The following is a 23,344-nucleotide window of genomic DNA, read 5'->3' on the forward strand; positions in this document are numbered from 1 at the left end:
CACCACAATATAAAAAAGATATTGAGACTCTAGAAAGAGTGCAGAAAAGAGAAAGAGCAACAAAGATGATTAAGGCTAAAAAAAGTATGAAGAACGGTTGCTGGAATTAGGTATGACTAGTTTAATGAAAAGAAGGACTACGGGTGACATAACAGCAGTGTTCCAATATTTAAGAGGTTGTCACAAAGAAGAGGGAGTTAATCTATTCTCCTGCACCTGAACAGGACAAAAAGCAATGGATGGAAACTAATCAAGGAGAGAAGCAACCTAGAACTATGGAGACATTTCCTAGCAGTTAGAAGAATTAACTGCCTTGAGAAGTTGTGGGTGCTCCAACATTGGAAGTTTTTAAGAAGATATTGGACAACCATTTGTCTGAAATGGAATAGGGTTTCCTGCCTGAGCAGGGGGTTGGACTAGAAGACTTCCAAGGTCCCTTCCAGCTCTGTTATTCTGTTAAATTAAATGCATGGAGGCTTAAGACTCTGTTATGACGTGTAAGGTAACATTTTAAAGCAGCTCACCCAATCACTTCTGTGCTTGAATGATACAGGGAAAGTAGAACTAGTTCTGTGATGGCAAACCTATGGCATGAGTGCCAGATGTGGCACACACAACCTTCTCTCCAGGCACGCATGCCATCACTTGTTGCTTTTCCAGCACACAAGCCAGCTGGTATTCATGCACACGGGAGCACCGAAAACTGGAAGAGCAGCTGCCCGGTGCTCATCTGCAGGCTGGGCGGCTGCTCTTTTGGTTTCTGGCACGCACATATGCACCAGGGCAGCTGGCCTTCCAATTTCTGGCACACATGCACAGGTGAAGATCAGTTGGCCAGCCTGCCGGAACCCAGAGAATCTTCTTCCCAGAGCACACATGAGCACTGAGGGGCTGACCTCCAGTTTCTGGCATGCGCATGCGCACCAGCTAGCTGGTCTTCATGCATTCATGCACACCATAAACCAGAAGACCAGCTTACCGGTGCACATGCGCACATTGAAAACTGGAAGAGCAGCCACCTGGGACATGCATATGTACCAAGCGGCTGCTTTTCTGGTTTCCGGCACACATACTCCCATTTTGGCACTTGGTGAGGAAAAGGTTTGCCTGAGCTAAACCTTCTAAACCTTCTAAAGAAATACCAACGATAGTATATTTTATAGGGAAGCCGTGTTAGGGATGTGGAGTGTAGGGATTTGGGAAGCTCTTCTCTTCATCTAATATAGTGAGGAGCCCTGGTGGCACAGTGGTTAGAATGTAGTATTGCGTTCTACCTCTGCCCACAGCCTGGAATTCAATGCTAAGGGGCTCAAGGTTGACTTAGCCTTCCATCCTTCTGAAGTCAGCAAAATGAGGAGCCAGATTATTGGAGGCAATATGCTGACTCTCTAAACCACTGTAATAGCAATAGCAATAGCAGTTAGACTTATATACCGCTTCATAGGGCTTTCAGCCCTCTCTAAGCGGTTTACAGAGTCAGCATATTGCCCCCCAACAACAATCCGGGTCCTCATTTTACCCACCTCAGAAGGATGGAAGGCTGAGTCAACCCTGAACCGGTGAGATTTGAACAGCTGAACAGCAGAACTGCAGTCAGCTGAAGTAGCCTGCAGTGCCGCATTTAACCACTGCGCCACCTTGGGCATGCTGTAAAGCACTATGGAGTGGTATACAAGTCCAAGTGTTACTATTGCTATAATGTTTCTCAAACTTAGTAACTTTAATAGATGTTGATTTTCAACACTCAGAATTCTTCAGCCAGGGGGATTCTGGAAATTGAAGTCCAGACGTCTTAAAGTTGCCAACTTTGAGAAGCACTGAATAGGCAAGCACACTTTGTGAAGGGGCCCCAGTTAATAAAGGAAGGGAACAATGATGACTCAGTTTCTCAAAGAAAAACAGAGCAGCCAGTTAACCAAGTATCTTGGCTATTTTTTCAGTGTCATACTCTCTGGATATATTGGACCTACACATTCCCTAATTCCCTGAGTACCGAGAAGAGCTGTCTGATTTCCCCGCCACAGTGTTTAATTTTGAGAAATGAATAAGAAGTCTCAGAAAGGAAAGGAATGTTGAAATAATTTCTGAATTGCTGAAGAGAGAAGCAGAAGCTTCGATGAGGAAGTTGAGAGCAGGAAACCCTCGCTAGTTGGTTTCTTTTTTGCAGCTGAAGGTTCCTGTTGATCACGTCTGTCTACCTAGCCTGCCGTTTCTGGATTTTTTTCACCAGCATTTACCTGTCTGCTTGAGAAAGTCCATCGTTTGCCTATGCAGATCAGGAGATCAGCGTTCATCTTTGGAAGCCACTGAAGCGTTTTCCCTGCCTATAAAGCATGTTGGTTCCTGAAATAACAGTGAGCACCATGTGAGGAGAAGCTCCAAAAGGCAGAAAGGAGGCAGAGGACAAGAAGAGAAACACCTCCCTGCCCAATCTTGGGTGGTGGTGGAATGCCAGAATGTCAGTGCTTAGTCCTATCCTGACCCCTCCTAAGGTGAAGAAGTACATGACTGAAGGTGAACGCTTTATCAAATGGGATGACGTAAGTACCATGGCAATTCTCGCTTTGATATGGACCTGGGAAAAAACTATTTGGAGGCTCTGGATCACATGCTTGGTGTTACGCATACATGATGCAATGAACATCCATGGTGGTGAGTTAAGGTGGTTTTGTGTCTTAACAAATTGAGGACAATCTCTGGTTCCAATTTTGTCTGTTTCAGGAAGGCAGAGCAGGAGGGCCATTGCTAGCCCCTGGAAATGGACTGAGATGATAGACAGTTCAGTACACATTTATCCCTGGATTGATGAATTGCTTCCTTTTGTATCACCCTGACAGAGAGATTAAGAAATGTTTGGTGGCAGCCTGTTAATAAGTAAATTTCTTTACATACTTACTCAGATGTGGTCATATCAATCTGTGGTCATGTGTATTATTCAGCATCCCAATGTACTAGTTCCTTAATAATACAACTTGTAAAATTAAATTAACTGCAATTTTGAAATATTTCACAAAATTTGGCAGAAAGCACAAAAGGATTGCATTGATGTCCATCAATGTCCATCCTTTGATTAGTAAAAAAATATATTGCCTTTTGCAAAACAAATAGAACACATATGTTCAACAATCATTTGTTGGCATCTGGAATAATATATAGTATCATTTCCAATTTCTTAATATAGTTCTCTTTGCCTCCTCACTCTCCAAACTTGACAAACAATCAAATCCCAGTATTTTGGTTAATAAGTCAATATTACATTCGCATCTTCAACATTTAAACATATTCCTATGAATCTACTGGTGTATGTTAATATACATATTCCCCAAAGGATAATAAATTATCAATATTTTCTACCAGTCACATACTCTCCATAGTATGATAGGTCAGTGGTGAAATTCCTTTTTTTTTTAACTACTGGTTCTGTGGGCATGGCTTGGTGGGCGTGGCAGGGGAAGGATACTGCAAAATCTCCATCTGGGGCCGGCCAGAGGTGGTATTTGCCGGTTCTCTGAACTACTCAAAATTTTCGCTACTGGTTCTCTAGAACCTTTCAGAACCTGTCAGAACCTGCTGAATTTCACCCCTGGGTTAGCTGTGGAATAACACAAAGCAGTATATGATGGAAGTAAATCATGCATAATAATAAATATGTTTCAATGTGTTTCAATGTTTATTACACTTGTATGCCACCCTATTCCCGAGGGACTCAGGGCGGCTAACAAACAAGGTGGAGGGGGGGAATACAACAACAAACAAAGACAAAAACAAAGACAAAAAACAGATTAAAAACAACGCAACAGTCGCAACAATTCAAGTGGGGCTGGGAACTCATCAGCCCCAGGCCTGCCGGAACAGCCAGGTCTTGATAGCTTTGCGGAAAGCCTGAAGGGTGGTGAGGGTCCGAATCTCCACGGGGAGATCGTTCCAGAGGGCAGCCACAGAGAAGGCCCTCCCCCGAGGGGTCGACAGTCGACATTGGCTAGCGGATGGTATTCGGAGGAGGCCTAATCTGTGGGATCTAATTGGTCGTAGGGAGGTAATTGGCATATATAGATAGAATGTTTAGTGAATTGTTCAACACTATATAGCAGGGGTGTCAAACTCAAGGCCCCGGGGCGAAATCTGGCCCACGAGGTACTTAGATCTGGCCCATGAGGCTGCCCTGGAAACAGCAAAGGACCGGCCTGCATTGCCTCTGCCAATGAAAACAGACCTCCATTTTCACTGGGAGAGTGTTGCAAGAAGCAGTCGCAGCCAAAAACGGAGTCCATTTTTGCTGGCAGAGTGCTTGGCCCACCACAGGGCCTCCCCCCCCCCAACATGAGTGATGTGGAGCTGTCCACACCCACCCTGTCCATGCCCAACCCAGCCCCGTGACATCAAACACCTCAGACTAGATTTAGCTATGTTTCCTTTTCTTTTATCTCCTGCCTTTTATTTTTATTTTTTACTTACTGCTTATTTTTCTTCTTCTTCTGTGCTTTGCATAAGATTGCTAAATTCTGGCATGATTGTCCTTAGAGTACTTTCCACTGAAGAGAGAATTCTCACGAAAGAGGGCAGAAGAGGGCAAGGATGTAATTTTAGAAATGATGATTATAATTTGTACAGAAATACAGCACATCTTATCCTAGTGGGGCAAGAGTATGTTCAAATGCTGGCGGATCCAATGTGTTATGACTGTGGATGGCAACTTCTCAATGTTTGCTCTTCCCTCTTAAATGCTTTCCTATCAATAAACTTGACTCAGACTGAAAAGCCCTTGAAATCAAAAATACATTCTTAAAAGCAAAGGGCTGCCTTTTTTAAAAAACAGAAACACTCTATTCTAAAATGATTAAATGGCTACACTTGATAATCAAGAAGATGTGTGCAGTATACAAGAATGTAACTAAATATAGCATCTCCTTTTTCTTCTTCAAGCTTCTTGAGAATTATCATTGTTCAATAATGAGGAAGCTGAATCAGTATATTTTATCTCTCTATCTCTGTCTATTTATATCTGTTTTAGATAGTGTATTAAAATTGCTACCAGTATCAGTATCCAAGTTGGGAACAAGTGCATCAAAATTAGCTAGGTTATTTTTTTACTCCTTCATGGAGCAGCTTTGCAAACATTTTATTGATTTCATTAATTAAATGTGTGTGCCACTCACCTCACTCTGCAAAGTGACTCCGGGCAGCCTTCAATTAAACTCATAAATATAATAATATAAACATAATATTATTTATATTAATATAAAACATTAAATAAGCAGACAGCAAGCAAAAAGCAAGATGGATATGGTGGTAGCATAGTCCCTGTTAATCCACCAACCAACCAATTTAGGTTTTATTGCTTAGATTCAAGTTGGAGCAAGCTGTCACTTGGACATAAATTGTTGGAACAATCCCATCTTTTGCAAATGTCCACCATAAATTTTTCTTCAGGTAAAATGCCATCTCAGCCTTTCATATTGAAGCAGATCAGTGCAAATCTCCTCATGGAATTTACACTATGTAGTACAATGACAATACCTATGTTAGAAGACAAAAGGTATATTCTGAATTAAGACAATTTCAGAGTTTCAGATAATTTATATATGTAGAAAAATGGGTGTGTGTGTGTGTGTGTGTGTGTGTGTGTGTGTGTGTGTGTGTGTGTGTGTGTGTTCCAGCATAACTCTGGAACGCCTTGAGCAATTTCAACCAAATTTGTTACACGGATGACTTACTCTATGGAAAAAAATACTGCAGTGGTGGTGGTGGTAAGACATCTCTAACATCCCTCAGGGTGTGTGTTCTGTTAAGATACAGCCTGTTGTGTCTTAAAATGGCTTCTATTGTACTGCTGTAAAGTGGTTTATACTGTACAGCGCAGTGGAGTTGCCATGGTAATGGCTTCACAGTACTCCACAAGGGGGGTCCCTCTAGTAAGGGGGAAAACCTAACATTAGAAATTATGTTTTGTCCAGATATTCCCCCCTCCCCCTATAAAAATATACCCGGGCAACCCCGTGTTATTAACTAGTGCTCAATAAAGTTGTTAACATGGAACAAGTCAGGAACTGACCTCAGCAGCACTGGAAATCCTCCACTTACAACTGGCTGATTAGCACCCATTTGAAGTTATGATGGACCCACCTGGGGGCTACATATGACCTGAATTCAGACTTCTGAAAGTCAGGGGCCCCCATGATCACATTTTGAGTTCTCTGAATTTTAATCACATGACTATGGGGACCCTGCAACAGTGGTACGTGTGAACAACAGTCGTAAGTCACTTTTTCAGTGTCATTGTAACTTTGGTCACTAAATGAATGGTTGTCAGTTGAGGACTATCTGTATTCATTTTCTTTGTGTTATATAAATAAAAAAAATGAATAGATTAAAATTTTTGAACCTTGCATCTTTTTCCTCCCAGGAATCTGCAAATGCACACCCTGTCATTCTACGGGTGGATCCAAAAGGATTTTATCTGTATTGGACTTTTCAAAATAAGGTAGGTCCTGATCGCTAGAAGCCATAGTATATAGCAAATGTTTTCAGAAACAAATCCCACTCCTAGCATGTATCATAGCTGCTCTCTGAACTATGATCTGAAAATCATCAACAGACTACATAATCTGCGCTGGAGATTTTAATTTAAGATCCTCAAATAGAAAAAAAAATATTTATTTTTAAAATTGGAAGGCACTGTAATGGATATAAGAAATAATTGGCATTGTTAGAATCCAAAATGTAGAAAATCTTTTTTTAATAAACACATTAAAATTGTTTTGGATTAGATTATTTTTAGTTCTTCTGTTTTGGTAGATCAGTAGGCCTTGTTAAAATCACAGACCATACTCTAGGGACTCTGACTGTGAATTTTAGCAATTACAGTTCAGCTAATTTTAGATGGCATTTTAACATTTGTCTCTTAAGAGATTAACGTTTTGCAGAATAATTGAATTTTTTTAAAAAATAAATTGGAGTTCTACCAAGATATTAAGTCACTGTGGTAAGCATCTATCAGGGCACCCATTGTTCCTTTCATCTTAGCAAAAATGAGATTTAGAGACTCTAATTTTGAACAATTAGAAAATAAGATTAAAAATTCATTTTTGTTATAAGCTAGAAACAACACAGACAACTCATATCAAACATTTAAAACAACATTTAAAGTGTGGGGATTCTAGGCTCAGTACCTTTTGAATACCCTGAAATGTATCAGACAGAAGTATTGATAATCTGGAGAAGCTGTAAATTTTTGGCATTATCATTTGATACAACAAAAATAATGAAATTTTATATCTGGAATTCAGACCAATGATAGACAGCTATTTTGTCAGCCAGGAACTATCAATTATCAGTTTTATTATATTCTTTATTACATTATATTTATATTCAGGTACATCAAGTAAGCAACCATTAACTAAAAAGCAAGGAAGTTTCTTGGGAAATATTGAAATGGAACTTTTTTTTTTGGATAGGACAAATAAAAATTACAAGAAATCTCAGAGATGTTGTAATCTATGAAACTGAGGAGAACTCTGCAACAGATGGTTTTTCAGTTGCATGGTCCAGAACTCTTATAGTCTTATTGGAACTGATGTCAAGGTTCCAAATAACATCCCCCAACGAAAGAAGACTCCAAGGCTTGAGTTTCGTCAAAGCTCCATTTTATTAGAGATGTCATATTGGCACATCTGGGAAAACCCAAATCTGAAAGTTTTCAGGTTTTCCCCACCCAAGTGAAAGTTCAAGTCCCTGCCCAGAACCCACATGTCCATCACATGGTCCAATCAGGCACCATCAAAAATTGGAGATGTTTCCCATTGCAACTGCAGGGCAAGGTGGCCTTGACTCTCTGAAAAAGAATGTTATTTTGACTACATATAACCCCCCCTCCCATTTTCCCACAGTAGAAAATGTGGCAGGCTTGAAGGCCCAAATGTAAAAGATGCCTTCCAGGTCTTACAACTGTTATTGGTGGAGGCCTATAGTCAATCATTTAATCCTTCTAAATTCCCTGTATGGTTTTATGAGGCTTATATAATAAAGTAATATTAAAGCCTGAGAAAGACCCCACAGGATTACAAGAAATGGACTAATATCCTTGTTTAATGCAGACACTAAACACTAGATGGGTTTCAGAAAATAATACCATTTGTAATTTAGCCATCTTATTCTGGATTTATAAAAAAATAGATAAGTATCTGCTTGGTGATTGATATTATAGATATCATGACAGATGCTTTTGAATCAGCTGTTCTAATTTCATTGGGTGTTGGAAGGGCCTTTGACATGGTTCAGGCTGAATTTATAACATGTTTTCTAGGAAGATATGGACTTCCACTATCTTTTGTGTATTGGATTATAATTACATATTTGCACCCAGTAGCAAGAGTTTTACAAATGCATTTATCTTTCAACCTATGAAGTTACAATGTGGCACTCAGCAAGGATATCGCCTATGTTTCTTAACCTTTAATCTCGTTTTTGAACTATGGGCTTTTCCTATTTGTCTCCAGAAAATAAAAGTGTAGCGGCACTTGATACTGAATATAAATTGTTTTTATATACTGAGTATATTATAGCTGTTCTTGATAATCATGCAACGTTGTCAACTAAGGTTATGTTGTTGTTGTTGTTGTTTATTATATTTATATGCCGCCCTTTTCCCCCGAAGGGGACTCAGGGCGGCTCACAACTCAAACCAGGGAAGGGGGATACAGACAAGATTAAAAACGACACATAACAATGCATAATTTAAAACACGACAGTCATACCATTCGAGACGGGGGCAACAGCTCTTTAGCCCCAGGCCTGTCGGAACAGCCAGGTTTTAAGGGCTATGCGGAAGGCCTGGAGGGTGGTGAGGGTTCGAATCTCCACGGGGAGTTCGTTCCAGAGGGTCGGAGCAGCCACAGAGAAGGCTCTCCTCCGGGTAGTCGCCAGTCGACACTGGCCGGCGGATGGGATTCGGAGGAGGCCTAATCTGTGGGATCTAATTGGTCTAGTGGAGGTAATTGGCAGCAGGAGGTCTCTCAAGTACAATTATAATGCTATAATGCTATTATAGCATTATAGTTTATATTCTGGTTACACAAATGACTGGAACACATTTAATTTGTTGCTTTTGGAATTTACTATAATATTTATATATAATATACAGACTCTATAAAACACATATGTTTACACTTAGCCCTTGACATACAACACAATTGGAGTTGGAATTTGTGGTGGTTATAACTTTAAAAAAACACATCATAAATCACTTTTCCAGAGGCCGTCATAACACTGACAGTCATTAAACAAATGGTCATAAGCTGACAGCTACCTCTATATCTTTCTCAAAGTATATCAAATTATGCTTTTCTTTTTCTTCCATTGAATCATGTCCAATTCTTGGAGATTGTCTAGATAACTCCCTGCAGTGTTCTTGCTAAGGTTTTTCAGAAGTGATTTGCCATTGCCTCAAATATATCCAAATGTATAGATACAATTTTAATAGATAGGTTAATGGTTAAAATTCCCATTAATTCTTTGGGGCAAGATTAATGTTATAAAAATGCATATTACATAGATTAATGTATATTCTACAGCAGGGGTGTCAAACTCAGGTCATCATGGGAGTATCATGTGACGTATCGGGACTTTGTTCCCCTTTGTTAAACTGGGTGTGGGCATGGCCAGCACAAGACATACCCAGCCCATGGTCCGGGAGTTTGACAGCCCTGTTCTAGAGAGATTCCAATATTAATTCACATTAGATATTTTACACAATTAAGATGGTGAGAAAATATTTATGGGAAGCTAAAGTCCCTTAAACAGCCTTAACTAAACTGAGGTTACTTTATGATGATTGCAGGTTTAACATACTAAATTTTCAACTAAATCACTGGGGCTTTATTTTAATTTCTGCATGTGTTGGAAGAAGACTTTTTATTATTATTATTCTCTCTGGGCCTATTTGGATAGCAAGCATATAACACTTCTTGGCAGGGGCCAGGTATACTTAATAGGGATTTTGACTTTCAGCCTTGAAAAATGCCAAGCACATTTTTTTTTAATTTAATGCATAAAAGGTTATGTTATGATCCAAAAATTGCATGAGGATTTGGCACTGTGAAATGAACCCACATGTGAAAATAGCGAGGAAGATGTTTTCCTGGGATTCGTGGGCTAAACAAGGGGTCAACACTTTAAATCAGTTGATTACTAATGTCTGTTTTAAGGATGCTGAGAGATTAAATACGTTTTACCTGTATTATTTGCTTAGCAATTGAAATGTGCATTAAACAGCATGATCCGAATCAGGGGTGAAATCCACTTACCTTTGCTACCAGTTCGGTAGCAATGTGAACATGCAAGTACAGAGCATCAAAATGATGTCCGAGTCCATAGGTAAAGCCTGCTACTTAGTGCACCTGGCAAGCGAGGTAAGCGAACAGCGAGGGGGGAAATCCTCTTTGCCACACAATTTAGATTAGCTAGAAAGCAGGACATCCTGCTTTCTAGCTAATATAAATCATGTGGCACAGCTGATCGTTGGAAAAACCAGTTTGCCTGAACCAGTAGCATTTTTTTTACTACCGGTTCAGGCGGACAGCTGGCATCTTTGCTACCAATTCAGGCAAACCGGTCCAAACCACTAGCATTTCACCCCCAATCCAAATGTTCTCGCACTCTCTGAGGTGTCTGCAATTTTAGGATCCCTGAGAGATGTAGGCTTAACTGGAAAGCATCAACTTTTTAACTATGTGATCTTCTCTAGCTATAGCCTTATTTTTGTTTCATATCACTACATACATCAATTCAATTTTGGGAATGAATATTGCCATTTAGGATCTTAAACTATACTCTTAAAACAGGGGGCTTTTATCTCATGAAGAGCTTTGCTGTATGAGATCTCCGGGACAGCAAAGAAGATAATTTTACATAACTTGAAAGAAACTTACCATTCTGATTTTAAGGAATGTATCCTGGGTATGAGTTTATTAGTTTTTTTAAAAAAATCTGCATGTATTAAATATAAGAAGTTGATGCAATATGTTTCTCTATGGTCTGGGTTTAACACTAGGCTTAAGTAGTTATTATGTAGATTTTTTTTCTGTTAATAAAGGGTTTTATGGTCATATTTAGTTTATTTTCATTACTGTAATATATTTTTCTTTTGCGCCATATTCTCAGAGTCTTTTGTTCTTGTTGCATTTGTTTGTATTCTATATTTAAAAATATATTATTTTAAAGGAAGCAAAATGAAGGTATGGTTTGAAGATGTGAACCAAAGAGATCCACAGATATAACAAAAAAAAGACATGTATTGGAGATGTGGTGATTAGATAATACTGTACTGGACCAGTAATAATGCATAGGAAAGGGATTCAATTATTTCTCAGTTGAAAGAAAAACTGCACAAAAACAGAGCTGTCAAGTTTGCACAATATTTTGCTTGCTTACTACTGCTTTCTAACAGAAAGTCAGAGACTGAGGTTTGCAGTGACTTCCTTCTCTGCAGTAACTAACGCTTGAGAATCAGTCCACATGTGAAGTATGCACTATTTGTTGGTCATATAGTGGGATCTGGGAAAGTGTTAAATCTTAGAGTAGCAAAACAAAATTCTGAAACAGACCCACCTCAATGTTCATCTCACTTAATATTTTGTTTATCAGACCCTGGACACCTGGATAATTTTAGGTCCCGATCATAGTTACATTATCTTGTCTCTTTAGATGGCCGCCAGTTTGACACTCCTGCTCTAAAAGAATGCAAATGACCAGCTCTCTGCAAGGAATATAAATCTTTCCATTCCCCACCATCCAGTCAGAGCTGAAGAAGCTGCTTGGATGAGAAGTGAAATGTCTTCTAAGAAAAGCAAGAAAGTCCAGTTGCCTCTTGGAAAAGCACCTTTTTATGAACAAATAATTACCTACTCCTAGAAGAGCAAATGAAGGGATATACTGAAATTCTGTATAGTAGAAATGTCAATATCAAAAATACCCTAGAACAGGGATCCCCAATCCACGGGCCACAGTCTGGTACCACGCCATGCCCTGTTGGGAGTCTGGCCATGCAAGTGGCAGATGAGCATGCAAATGCACAAAGCTCCATTTGTGCAAGTGGCAGGTGTGCACATGAAATCATCCCATCTCCCCACCTTGCCACCGCTGCTACTACTGCCAGTCCACAGGGCCAGAAAGGTTGGGGACCCCTGCCTTAGAAGATATTCTCTACTTTAAAAACTTTTAGTGCTAGAATATGAAGTTAGATAGTGTCCCGGTTTTTACAAAGTTTGAAGGGATTGATGGAATGCCCTCAGAAATATGAAAAGCAACAGAAGAAAACTCAGTGCAGGTTCTATGCCAGCAAATCAGAAAAACAACACAATGGCTAACAGATTGGAAGAGATTCTTCTATGTAGCAATACCAAAGAAAGAAGTTTTAACACTTCATACAATATTCTTAACTGTACCCACCATCAAAATAATGAATCCAACAGCCCTATATGGAAAGAACGGTGACATGCTTAAACTGGTTTTACAAAAAGTAAAAAAACAAGCACGTCATTTTTAATGCATGCTGTATAATTTTAATGGGCTGTGAGAATATCCTTGGAAGAATGGAGGAAGAGCCACAGCCAGGTCAATGGTCAGACAAAAGATGTCTCAGCCCACAGAAGGAATGGGAGTGAAGAAAGCATCTCAGAAAGGACCCTAGCTCTCTGGAAACTAAAGGCAAAGAAGGAGAGAAGTGCTTTCGGTCATATAAGATTCTGTTCAGGGGTGGGTTCCGACCGGCATTGGTACTGGTTCGCTTCACATGTGCTTTGCTGTAAATTGTTCTGCGCATGTGCAAAGAACAAGAAAAATTACTAAAAAACATTCTGGCAATGGCAGCGGAGACAAGGGAACCGTTTTGGGGGCGTGGCCAGCCTGGGTTGCTGCCGGTTCTGTGATCCAAGCCAAATTATCACTACCGGTTTGCCTGAACTGGTAGAAACCCACCTCTGATTCTGTTACTGTAACTTTACACAAAGATAGTATTAGTACTCATGATTTTGATGTCTTTTCTAGGCAACCTTCATGGGCTGACATGACTCATAGACCTTTTGAGTTAAAGAAGGGTAGATTTTCCAGGAAGCCAAGGTTATTTCTCTTTGAGTGGTACCTATTAAGTGCAAGAGGGTTACATAAGGGAGAAGCAAATATAAAAACAGCAGTTCCTTCATTTGCTTTGGAAATACAATACTTTTTAAAATTAGAAAATTAAATAGACAAAATGCCTAAATATAGGAGAGGCCATGACTAGATTTGCCTTCAAATCACATTCAATGTTTAAATTTATATTTTGAATTTAAATCAGCCTTTAAGTTTACACATATATTCCAGAATTTATATCCTCACAACCCTGTCTACCTGAAGTGCTTTTGGGAATGTTAATAAAAGCTTAAAGTGCAAAATTGACATTAACGGAGTGGGTTTGGAGACTGATAGTATATTCCATATAGTACAAAAGCTACATCAGACCAATAGCTGCCTTTGTTGTTTCTTCTACTGAAAGTCTTCCTAGCTCTATTTTTTTAATGGAATTCTTGCCAGACTGATTATCTATTATTTTGACATATTAATCTAGATTTTGCATGATCTCTTTCCAAAATGCATTCTGTGAAAATCCATTATGTCCCAGAACTGTTTTTATATTGAAACCAGCTTTTGAAGATGATTTTTGGAGCAGAGAAGTGTCAGGAGATATAACAATCCATTGTCTCCCAGACATTTTCTCTTTCCAAACGGAAACATCACATTTTCTTTGCTTTGTGGAGTTCTTGGAACTCTGTTACTGCTAGCCAGTTAGTAATGAAATGCCCACAAGCAACCAAGCTTAGAGAGCAACAAAATTTTTACAGAAACGTTCTTCTATTAGAACCACAGGGGTCCAATACTTCCTTATTTTCCCCATCTCACTAGTTTCTAGATCAGTGGTTCCCAACCTTTTTTTGATCATGCCCCACCTAAGCATCTTTAAAATCCTAATGCCCCCCAATGACATATCATTCTTACTTTACTCAAAAAGTGAACTCTACTCACTCGGAGGAAGCCTAAAAAGCCATTAACTCAGTTTAAACAAGCTTCAACTTGCCCCCATTAAAAATCAAATTGCCCCCTTCTGGGATGTGGGGCCCACTTTGGGAACCCCTGTTCTAGATCCCTGTTTATACACAAAGCAAACCATCTGCAAAGGAAGACTGTTAGTCAACAGCTTATCTATTCTCAGATGAAGGAAATGTATAAATTTGTCTTTGTTTTTAAAAGCACACAGAACTGAGAAGTGTTAATATTCCTTTGCAAATAATATGTAGTTTGTCCCCTCAAATAGCCATCCACAGCAAGCTGAACAATTGTGATAACACTGTGGATATATACAGTAATGTGAACACTTTGAAACAAAAACCCTGAGACAGATTTTTAAGCTTCTTTCCTCTGGCTGCTGTAAAACGTCAAGAAACCAAAATAATAAAATGAAGATTCATAACATTTTTAAAAATTGCATGAATGAAGATCAGCGAGGGTATCAGATCTGACATTGTCCTTGCTGTTGCTCAGCAAGAACCACAGAGCAGTGAGGTCTACTTTGCTTCAGAGAGAAGGTGGGAGGGATGAGCCAAATTTCAATAGTCAGAAAGTGCAAATTATGCAGTGTGCAGTGTACTCAAGGAAGAGTCTTTGCAAAAGTCAGTCTTTTGAGAGAGGCAAGATCATAAACGAGGCAAGGACCACTGGAACTCTACTGAAGGATATAATAACAGAATCTCAAAAGCCTGACAATGGCTCTAACTTCTGTCTGGCATATAGCTTGGAATTCAGCAGAACTGATTCATTACACTTGATTTACTGTTAATAAGGTAAAGGTTCCCCTCGCACATATGTGCTAGTCGTTCCTGACTCTAGGGGGCGGTGCTCATCTCTATTTCAAAGCCGAAGAGCCAGTGCTGTCTGAAGATGTCTCTGTGGCCATGTGGCCAGCATGACTAAACGCCGAAGGCGCACGGAACGCTGTTACCTTCCACCAAGGTGGTCCCTATTTTTCTATTTGCATTTTTACATGCTTTTGAACTGCTAGGTTGGCAGAAACTGGGACAAGTAATGGGAGCTCACTCCATTACGCAACACTAGATATTTGAACCGCTAATCTTTCTGATTGACAAGCTCAGCATCTTAGCTACTGAGCCATTGGGTCCCACTACTGTCAATAATATTTTGCAATTTTGATTTATTTTATTATTGTACTACAGGTTGTCCTTAACTTATGAACTATAACTGAGCCCAAAATTTCTGTTGCTAAGCCAAAAAAATCGTTAAGGTTTATGACCTTCCTTGCCACTGTTGTTAAGTGAATCACTCTAATTGTTAAGTTAGTAACATGGTTGTTAAGTGAATCTAGCTTTCTAATTGACTTGGTGATTGAATTGGTGATCACATGACCCTGGGACATTGCAACTGTCATAAATACAAGTCAGGTGATAGGCGGCTGAATTTTGATCATGTGACCATGGGGATGCTGCAATGATTGTGTGAAAATGGATCATAAAGTCACTTTTTCAGTATCATTGTAACTTTGAACAGTCACTAAATGACCTGCTTTAAGTCAAGGACTATCTGTATTATTCTAACCCAGTGATGGGCAACCTTTTTGGCGTGGTGTGTCAAAAATCGGCAAAAAATTGAGCATAACTCGCGTTGTGTGTCACTTCGACAAAAACATAATTTTGCGCAATTTATAGTTTAAACTACAAAAATGTATAATTGAAATATATAATTGTATTTAATAAACCAAAAACAAATTATTTAACATACCTGCTTAGTAACTTCTTTGTTCATCAGTCGATTTCGTATGTTGCCCTTGATATTATTGAACTTGTTTGGGGTGCCGTGAACCAGGGCTGTGGAGTTGGTTGCTTCCAGCTCCACGTCCTCATCAACATGCTGCTCCAGCCCGCCCCTGCTATGAATATTCCTAGTGACGCGAGGGCGAAGAATATGAATATTCATAGCGGGGGCGGGCCAGAGCGGCATGTTGATGAGGACGTGGAGCTGGAAGCAGCAGACTCCACAGCCCTGCCGTGAACTCTTGAAAGGGTCGGCCACTGCCACTACCACTCCCTTTACTTAACCTTTGTTTTTTATTTTTTGGGTGCTCCATCAGTGGGCCAGTGACAGCAGATAGAATTATAGATAGCCAATTAGGGGTTAACTAGCCTAACAAGCTAACACAACCTCCCCCTCACTTATCTCAGTTATTGTGGGCAATTGCAAGTCCATGGCACCCCAATAATTGCTGCTAATGGCGCTCACAGTTCCCGTTGGCACTCCACTGTTCCCTGCTGTGGTGCGGTCGTAACCAACAGTCCCAGGAGTAGACTCTCTGTGCCGGCCTGACTGGAGAGAGGCGCGCACTGTTCCCGCGCTCCTCTCCTGCGGGTCCTCCCTCGCCACGCTGATGACATGTGTGCGCACGGCACGCACGCCTTACCAGCAGCCCCTGCGCTCAGAAAGGGGCGGCGGCGATACAGTAAGTGAGTGTGGGTGGGGGAGATCACACGTCCCCCCCCCCGTTCCTCCAGCACAGATTCTTTCATCCTCGGCGGCCATGCAGGAGCTGAGGATGAATCGCATGAAATCCTGTGCGTGTCACCCCAAATGGCTACGCGTGTCAGCACTGACACGCGTGTCATAGGTTCGCCATCACTGTTCTAACCAATAGGTCCAGCAGTGCACTCTTTCATCGTTTCTCCAGTAATATGATGTAAAAAGATGTCACTGGCGCAATGCATTTCTAGGCATCTTTCCGAGAAATATATTTTGCATAAAATTATTTTTATATGCTGTAGCCGATGAACCGCAATTTGATTTTTTTCTAGCTTGGATGCTACAATTTACTCTTTTGTAGTAGTCTGATGAAGAAAGCCTTTGAATCTACTTCTAGTGGAATCTGTTAGATTTAAACCTATAAAAATGATAAAATATACTATATACTAATTCATGTTCACTGAAGCTCAGACCCAGATAGGATTAGGTTACTAAGTAATATGCTTCTTTATGCAAATGATCTGGATTTGAGGTTTATTTTTTGTTTTTCACAGATGCTAAAATTGTGTTTGCTACTTTTTATTATTTTGCAGGAAACTGAGTTTTTGGATATTACAAGCATCCGAGACACTAGAGTGGGGAAATTTGCAAAGATTCCTAAAGTAAGTTTATGACATAATACATAAAAGTCTTCTCTAACCTAGTATCTTTCAAATTTAGGATACTTTGGCTCCTAAAATTGGGTGAACTGACTGGAAATTTAGAAATCAAGGAAAACTGTTCTTATAGCTTTTGTGATAAACTCAAACCCAAAACTGTCACAAGCAGAAAAAAGGAGCAGGGTTTTGATTGTGCAGTTGTGAACTTCTTGACATTTTTCGTATCTCCCTGGGATGCCCCTGCTCACTGCTGTTTTATCAGCAAGTCAAAAAAAGTAGTAATTTTTTTCCCCATCCTTTGTAACAATGTGCATAGTATGAAAGGCCCTGTGCAATTTGAGATGATACAAAAAACAACTTCCAGTCTAAAATCTTAGTAATCTTGGAATGGTTTTAAGTGCCTGCAGTTGTGCTAGAAAAAATAGGTTTTCCCATCTGGATCTTTCCCTTCCTATTATGTTCTCCCCAGCTCTAAAAATGGTATGCAGAAGGTCCTATAGTGCGGAGAGATTTCTCCAAATTTGGCTATGACACCTTCTCTGTTTGGAGCTCTGTTCAGAGAAGGTTTCCCATATGATTTCTCAGAGATCTGAAAATAATTCTGCTAGCAGTCTGGCACAGTTGAATGCTAACAAATTTTAACAGAAAAGATTGAGATGGCTGTGCCTCCTTTACATGCCATGAAGAAACACAATATTGCTGAAGAAAGGAAGGAGATCAAAAGTATTGATTTTTAGAAGAGTCAAGCTTCTACTGTGAACTATTGATGGAAGAAATGTCCATCTGGGTTCAGTTCCAAGTGTGGGGAAAAGACACTGGAAACATGGAGGCTGCTTGGAAAAGATGGTTTAATGGTGGACAGGACCACATGGGTTTCTTGTTCCTGGGAAATCTTTGTTATGTAGAATAGACTGGCCCCGGCCTTAATTGAACATTGACAAAGATGGGGGCTGAGTTTCTGTCTCCTTTTAGGGGAAATATTCTGATCTTTTTAATATTTCCTAAAATATTTAATTTTTCTAGGAGAGGAGTGGGTTGCTAACTTCCTATACTATCATGGAGGGAGGAAACATGTAGACGTAAAATTGGTGTGTGCAGTGTGTGTGTGTGTGTATTATAGGCTACAGAAGTGCACTATTGCTAGGAGGCTGGGGTTTGCATACACTTAAATGAATTCAGAAAAGAAAACAGATCAGATTGAATGGCTATAGCCAAAGTCTCACATGGTCACATACGGCGTTTTTGACAATACTTGAAAGTGTAGCATCAGCAAGATCACAGCTTTACACTATTTCTTTCTTAGTGCCAAACAAGGACCAATTCATGTAAGCATGGCATTTCTTGTATGTCTTTAACTATCCTCCTGATGCAAGAGCATTAAAATGGAAGTGTTCAAATAGTTCCTCCTTTTCCCAGAGTAACAATTGATGCGTTTAATTTTAAGACCAGTCATTGTAATGCTCTTCTATATTGAGCAGCAACTGCATTTTGGCTGAATGCAAATTAAAGAAGCAGAATGTTGAAAAGCGTTTTTCTTCAATAGCCCTGTGTTGGTTATAGCATTTAAAAGCCATTTTAGGGATTTGATAAGATGTGCAATAATATACACCCGAGAACCAAAATCAGCTTTCCTAATTCATCCTGAACTAAGAAAGAAAAAGAGGGGGAAATATTGAGTAAAGACTATTATTTTCATTAAAGTATTTGTTTGTGTTCAAAAAGCCCAATCCCATTTTGAATTTTAAAGCAAGATTTTCTCAAGTCTCCTCACTTCTGCTTTCAGTTTTCCTTCTTAATGTGCTTTTATATATTCATTTCTAAATCTATCTTTTGCAGAATCACAAGCTCCGAGAAGTTTTCAACTTGGATTTTCCAAACAACAACTTTCTTCACAAGATATTGACTGTGGTTTCTGGTCCTGATATGGTGGACCTCACATTTCACAATTTTGTTTCTTATAAAGAAAATGTTGGAAAGGTATTAGAAAATAAAATAAAAGTTCCAGACATTAATGCAAGCAAAACCTAACCAAAATAGCCACACAGTACCATATGTGAGTTGTCATTCTGCTTAAAGTGCTGGCATTAGGGATGACAGACATTGGTTTTGAATCAGCTTGGACATTAGTGTTGTGGCCTACCAGCGGCCAGCAGAGCTGGCAGCAGATTCGGACAGTGAGGAAGTTGGGGAGGAACATGGGCTAGTCCTGGAGTCTGTGGAAGGCTCAGATGAGGGCTCTGCATCAGAGGCAGAGAGGCGATCAAGGCCATCTGGTAGTTATTTGCTGCCTCCGGAGCCACCAAAGTCTGACATTAGTGAGGCAGAAGAACAATGGGAGCCTGTTCCCAGTGTGCACATGCACAGAGCTGCCAAAAGGCAAGAACAATTAAGAAAACAGGGTTGACTTAAGAGTAAGGCTTGGAGATGATTGGCCCCTCCTATAAGACATAAAAGTGGAGTGAACAGGACATGAGCTTTTGCAGGAAGCAATTAGTTCATCTGGTCAGTTTAAGCTTTGAAACATTCTGTTTGACTCTGTGCTAAGTTTGGCCTTGCTCTGCATTTGGCAATTAGGATTCTGGCAGCATTCCCAGGGAGGTTTACAGATGCTTTTGTGTGTGTGTGTGTGTGTGTGTGTGTGTGTGTGTGTGTGTGTGTGTGTTTTCTCCCTAAAGTATTTCACAGAATATACCCATGGACAAAAATGGAACAATATGTGATTGTATTAAATGCTAAATAAATAATATCAGTGTGATATTGTGGTTATGCTGATTACTTTCATATTCAAACCCCCACTCAGTTATGAATTCCCTTCATGGCCTTGAAATACTCATGATGTCTTAGCCCAAACCCACCTCACAGAACAAAAGATAGTAAACAAAAGATAGCAGGAAGCACAAAACATATTGGAATAAACTGTCTTCAAGAAAACTTGGAATTTATATTTATTGACCTTCTATTTAATTTTGTTGTACAAAGTACAAAGTACAACAAAATAACAATAAACTAAACAAAACTAAAATATTTATTTTGACAATTGCCTAAGTATGAGTATCAAAGTGATCATTCATTTTAGATAGAAGGAGAAAGATGTCAATTGCTTACACTTAGTTTAAATACATAGAAAGTGAATGTCAATGATTTACAAAAAATGGCACAGATTAGAAACTTGTCTTTAGAAAAGATAGCCATAATGGAAAATGAATATTTATTCCATGTGGAAATACTGCCTGGCACAGCCACTCATGTGCTGAAATGTAAATTCAAATTCAAAATTCAAATTTAATAAATTTATATGCCACCCAATCCCGAAGGACTCCAGGCGGCTTACAGAAATACATCACTAAAAGGATAAAAATTAAAAATAGAGAAAGAAAAAGAGATTTAAAAAATCACTTCATGCACTCAATCTAGGCGGGGCTGGACCTCATTCATGAGGTCAACAGCCCCAGGCCTGCCGGAATAGCCAGGTTTTAGTAGCCTTTTGGAAGGCTGAGAGAGTGGGAAGGATCCGGATCTCTGGGGCTAGAACGTTCCATAGGGTCGGAGCAGCTACCGAGAAGATGTTACACTTCACAAGTTTTGGACTTTCAGCTTGTACTCTTGGCTTCATTTTTCAGAACTGGGCAGATGATATCATGGACTTCATTAGGAACCCCTTTATATACAATGCTTCCCGCTACACTTTCCTGGAGAAAATGTGAGTAGTTATTTACAAAGGTTGTATTTCCAAGTATTTCTTGACAGTTCTAGTAATATAGTATGGTGACTGAATGATGTTGAAAGCTGGTCATTTAAAAACCCTGGAGTGTGATGTTGTCTTAGGAGGAGGGTCCATACTCTTCTCCTCCCTTCAAGAAACAAATAACAACAGTCAAATATGGCAAGATTTCTCTTCACGTGGTAGCTGATGAAAATCCAATCCTAGTAGCATCAACTAATTGAAATTCATCTTATTGACCATTTGGGACCATAGGCGAAAGAAACAAAGGGACTTCTTTATTTCTTTGCTGGTCCCTGCTCTTCTTTCCTAAAGTATTTTCTTCCTTCTCTTTCTATTCCTCCTGTGAAAATGTAGAGATACTACAGGCTTGATACTACAATAGATAACTTTAATTGCCTTTTTGCATCTTAAAGCTTCTATTTTGGATACTTTAATAGGCTTGATTCTAATCACACAGGCTCCAGGCTCCACTTCCTGAGGGAATCAAACCAGGGTTACCTCAGTTGTTTTTCCCTACAACGGCTATCTTCCTTCATTCTTTTTTGTCCCACAACTTTGTAAATATCATACTAATACTAATAAAAATCTATCTGTTCTGCCCTTTCCTGCAGCCTGGTTAAACTGAAGATGCAGCTGAATGCTGAGGGGAAAATTCCTGTCAAGAAGTGAGTATGATGTTCATAATGCTTTGGTCAATGATGCACTCATCATTCTGAGTGGGCCCTGGGTCATGGCAATAGCATAGGCTCCCATTGGGCTTTGGGCAAAGATGTGACCAGCTAACCTCTATTCCCAGTGTATATTTATTTAGAGTTTTTCAGATGGAATGGCAAAACCCCACAAAATACAATGGAATGTAGAGGTTAGTTGCACAGAGGGAGTATTCCATCTTAGCAGTTTGATCACACACATATACAGTGTCATTGACAACCAAGCATCACTGATCTATCATATTTGTGATAGATACATATTTAAATGCACTACTACTGTAGCAACCTTAGGAAGAACGAGTGATTATGTGTACTCTCATGCTCTTTCTTTTTCCATTGAAAAGGCCAATTCCTCAACAAACCTCCTTTTTCTGGCCTATCAGAGAAGGGTTCCTACCGGTTTGGACCGGTTTGGCTGAGTAGGTAGTAACTAGGCCACTCACGCCCCTGAACTGGTTCTATCTTGTTTTTTGCTTCTGCGCATTCACAGAAGCAATTTTTTCACTACTGGGCATGCCGGCATGCGCCCGAAACACGTCCCTAAGTGAACCGGCAGTAAAAGAATCCGGAACCCATTCCTATGACCTATGGTTTACAAATTAAAACAGGTTTAAATCAAAGCAGATCAGGGCAGAAATGTGGCATAGTTCATAGGGGATATTCCTTCTTCCTGGAAATATAATTGTGAAATGTTTCATGAGAAATCAATTTTTGATCTGGTTAGCCTCAAGAGCTTCCTTATGTTTTCTATGCAGTGCTTTTATTGTGATGTATTCCATCATAGTGGCATCTTATATGTACATAGGCCATCTGCTGCCTCATATGTTGGTTCAGTGGTCCCTAGAATTATCCAAAAATCGTGCCTGCAACATTTGAGAGAAAGTCACAGAAAAACAAAAGTTTTGATTTCTTGATATCTTTGTAGAAAAAAATGTGTTGGATATTTCAGAATTCCCTCCTCTAAAATAAAAACCCCATTCAGCTTCAGAAAGACAGACGTTTCAGCTCTATTCACTTTGGGAATGAGACTTCTCTGCCTAATATAAACCTTAGACACTGAAGCTTTGGAGTTTTGAATTCTATTCTGACATAATATTCTTCTTCAGTAGAGTTTTGTTTATTTTATTATTATAATGGTTATTCTTTATAGGCAGTCTTCCCATTAGAACATTGAAGTTTTCCACTAGTTGCCCTGTCTCTCTTTAATGTATCATTTCTTTCTTTTTCAGTATTTTTCAAATGTTTCCCGCGGACAGAAAAAGGGTAGAAGCAGCATTAAGTGCCTGTCATCTTCCACAGGGGAAGGTCAGTAATTTAAAAAAAAAACATGTATATACCCCAGAACTCATAAACGGAACTAAAATTTAAACCTGAATACAGTATGTAAATCATGTAATAAACACAGATTTCCATAGACTGTTCATCAAAGCTCTTGAGCAAATGGTTTCGATCCTTTAGCCCAAAATTTTGCTATGCTGAACAGCCAAATCTGAAAAAAGGATTCCATGCAGCTTCGTCTGACAGGTCAGGAAATAAATGGGTAGAAACAGTCTGTATGAGATCACTGGGATTACCAAATTCTGTGAATATACCCTTGTGCTTCTATAAAAATGTGCATATTTTATTTAGGCTTCGTATTTTAATAAAGTGATTGCTGGTAAATATATTCATATTGGTTGGTATTAAGAGTAAGGTGT

The 23,344-nt window shown here is 39.4% G+C and overlaps 1 protein-coding gene across 3 annotated transcripts in view; it reads left to right on the forward strand.

Moving 5' to 3' along the window:
• Window positions 1-2,187: 2,187 nt before the first annotated feature.
• Window positions 2,188-23,344, forward strand: part of PLCB2 (phospholipase C beta 2) — a 63,136-nt gene continuing 41,979 nt past the window's right edge. The window contains exons 1-7 of one of the 3 annotated variants that reach the window (XM_087722808.1): window positions 2,188-2,540; window positions 6,404-6,481; window positions 17,148-17,216; window positions 19,050-19,190; window positions 20,834-20,913; window positions 21,549-21,602; window positions 22,877-22,952. In XM_087722808.1, coding sequence (XP_087578934.1) covers window positions 2,457-2,540; window positions 6,404-6,481; window positions 17,148-17,216; window positions 19,050-19,190; window positions 20,834-20,913; window positions 21,549-21,602; window positions 22,877-22,952 — 582 coding nt within the window. In that variant the 5' untranslated portion in view covers window positions 2,188-2,456. The remainder of the gene's footprint in view (window positions 2,541-6,403; window positions 6,482-17,147; window positions 17,217-19,049; window positions 19,191-20,833; window positions 20,914-21,548; window positions 21,603-22,876; window positions 22,953-23,344) is intronic. The other 2 variants (XM_087722788.1, XM_087722798.1) reach the window with 2 other exon arrangements.

This window comes from Thamnophis sirtalis, unplaced genomic scaffold, assembly GCF_051295495.1.
Source record: "Thamnophis sirtalis isolate CommonGarterSnake01/CBP01778 unplaced genomic scaffold, rThaSir2_p1.2 scaffold_1, whole genome shotgun sequence".
In the NCBI taxonomy this organism is placed as follows: domain Eukaryota; kingdom Metazoa; phylum Chordata; class Lepidosauria; order Squamata; family Natricidae; genus Thamnophis; species Thamnophis sirtalis.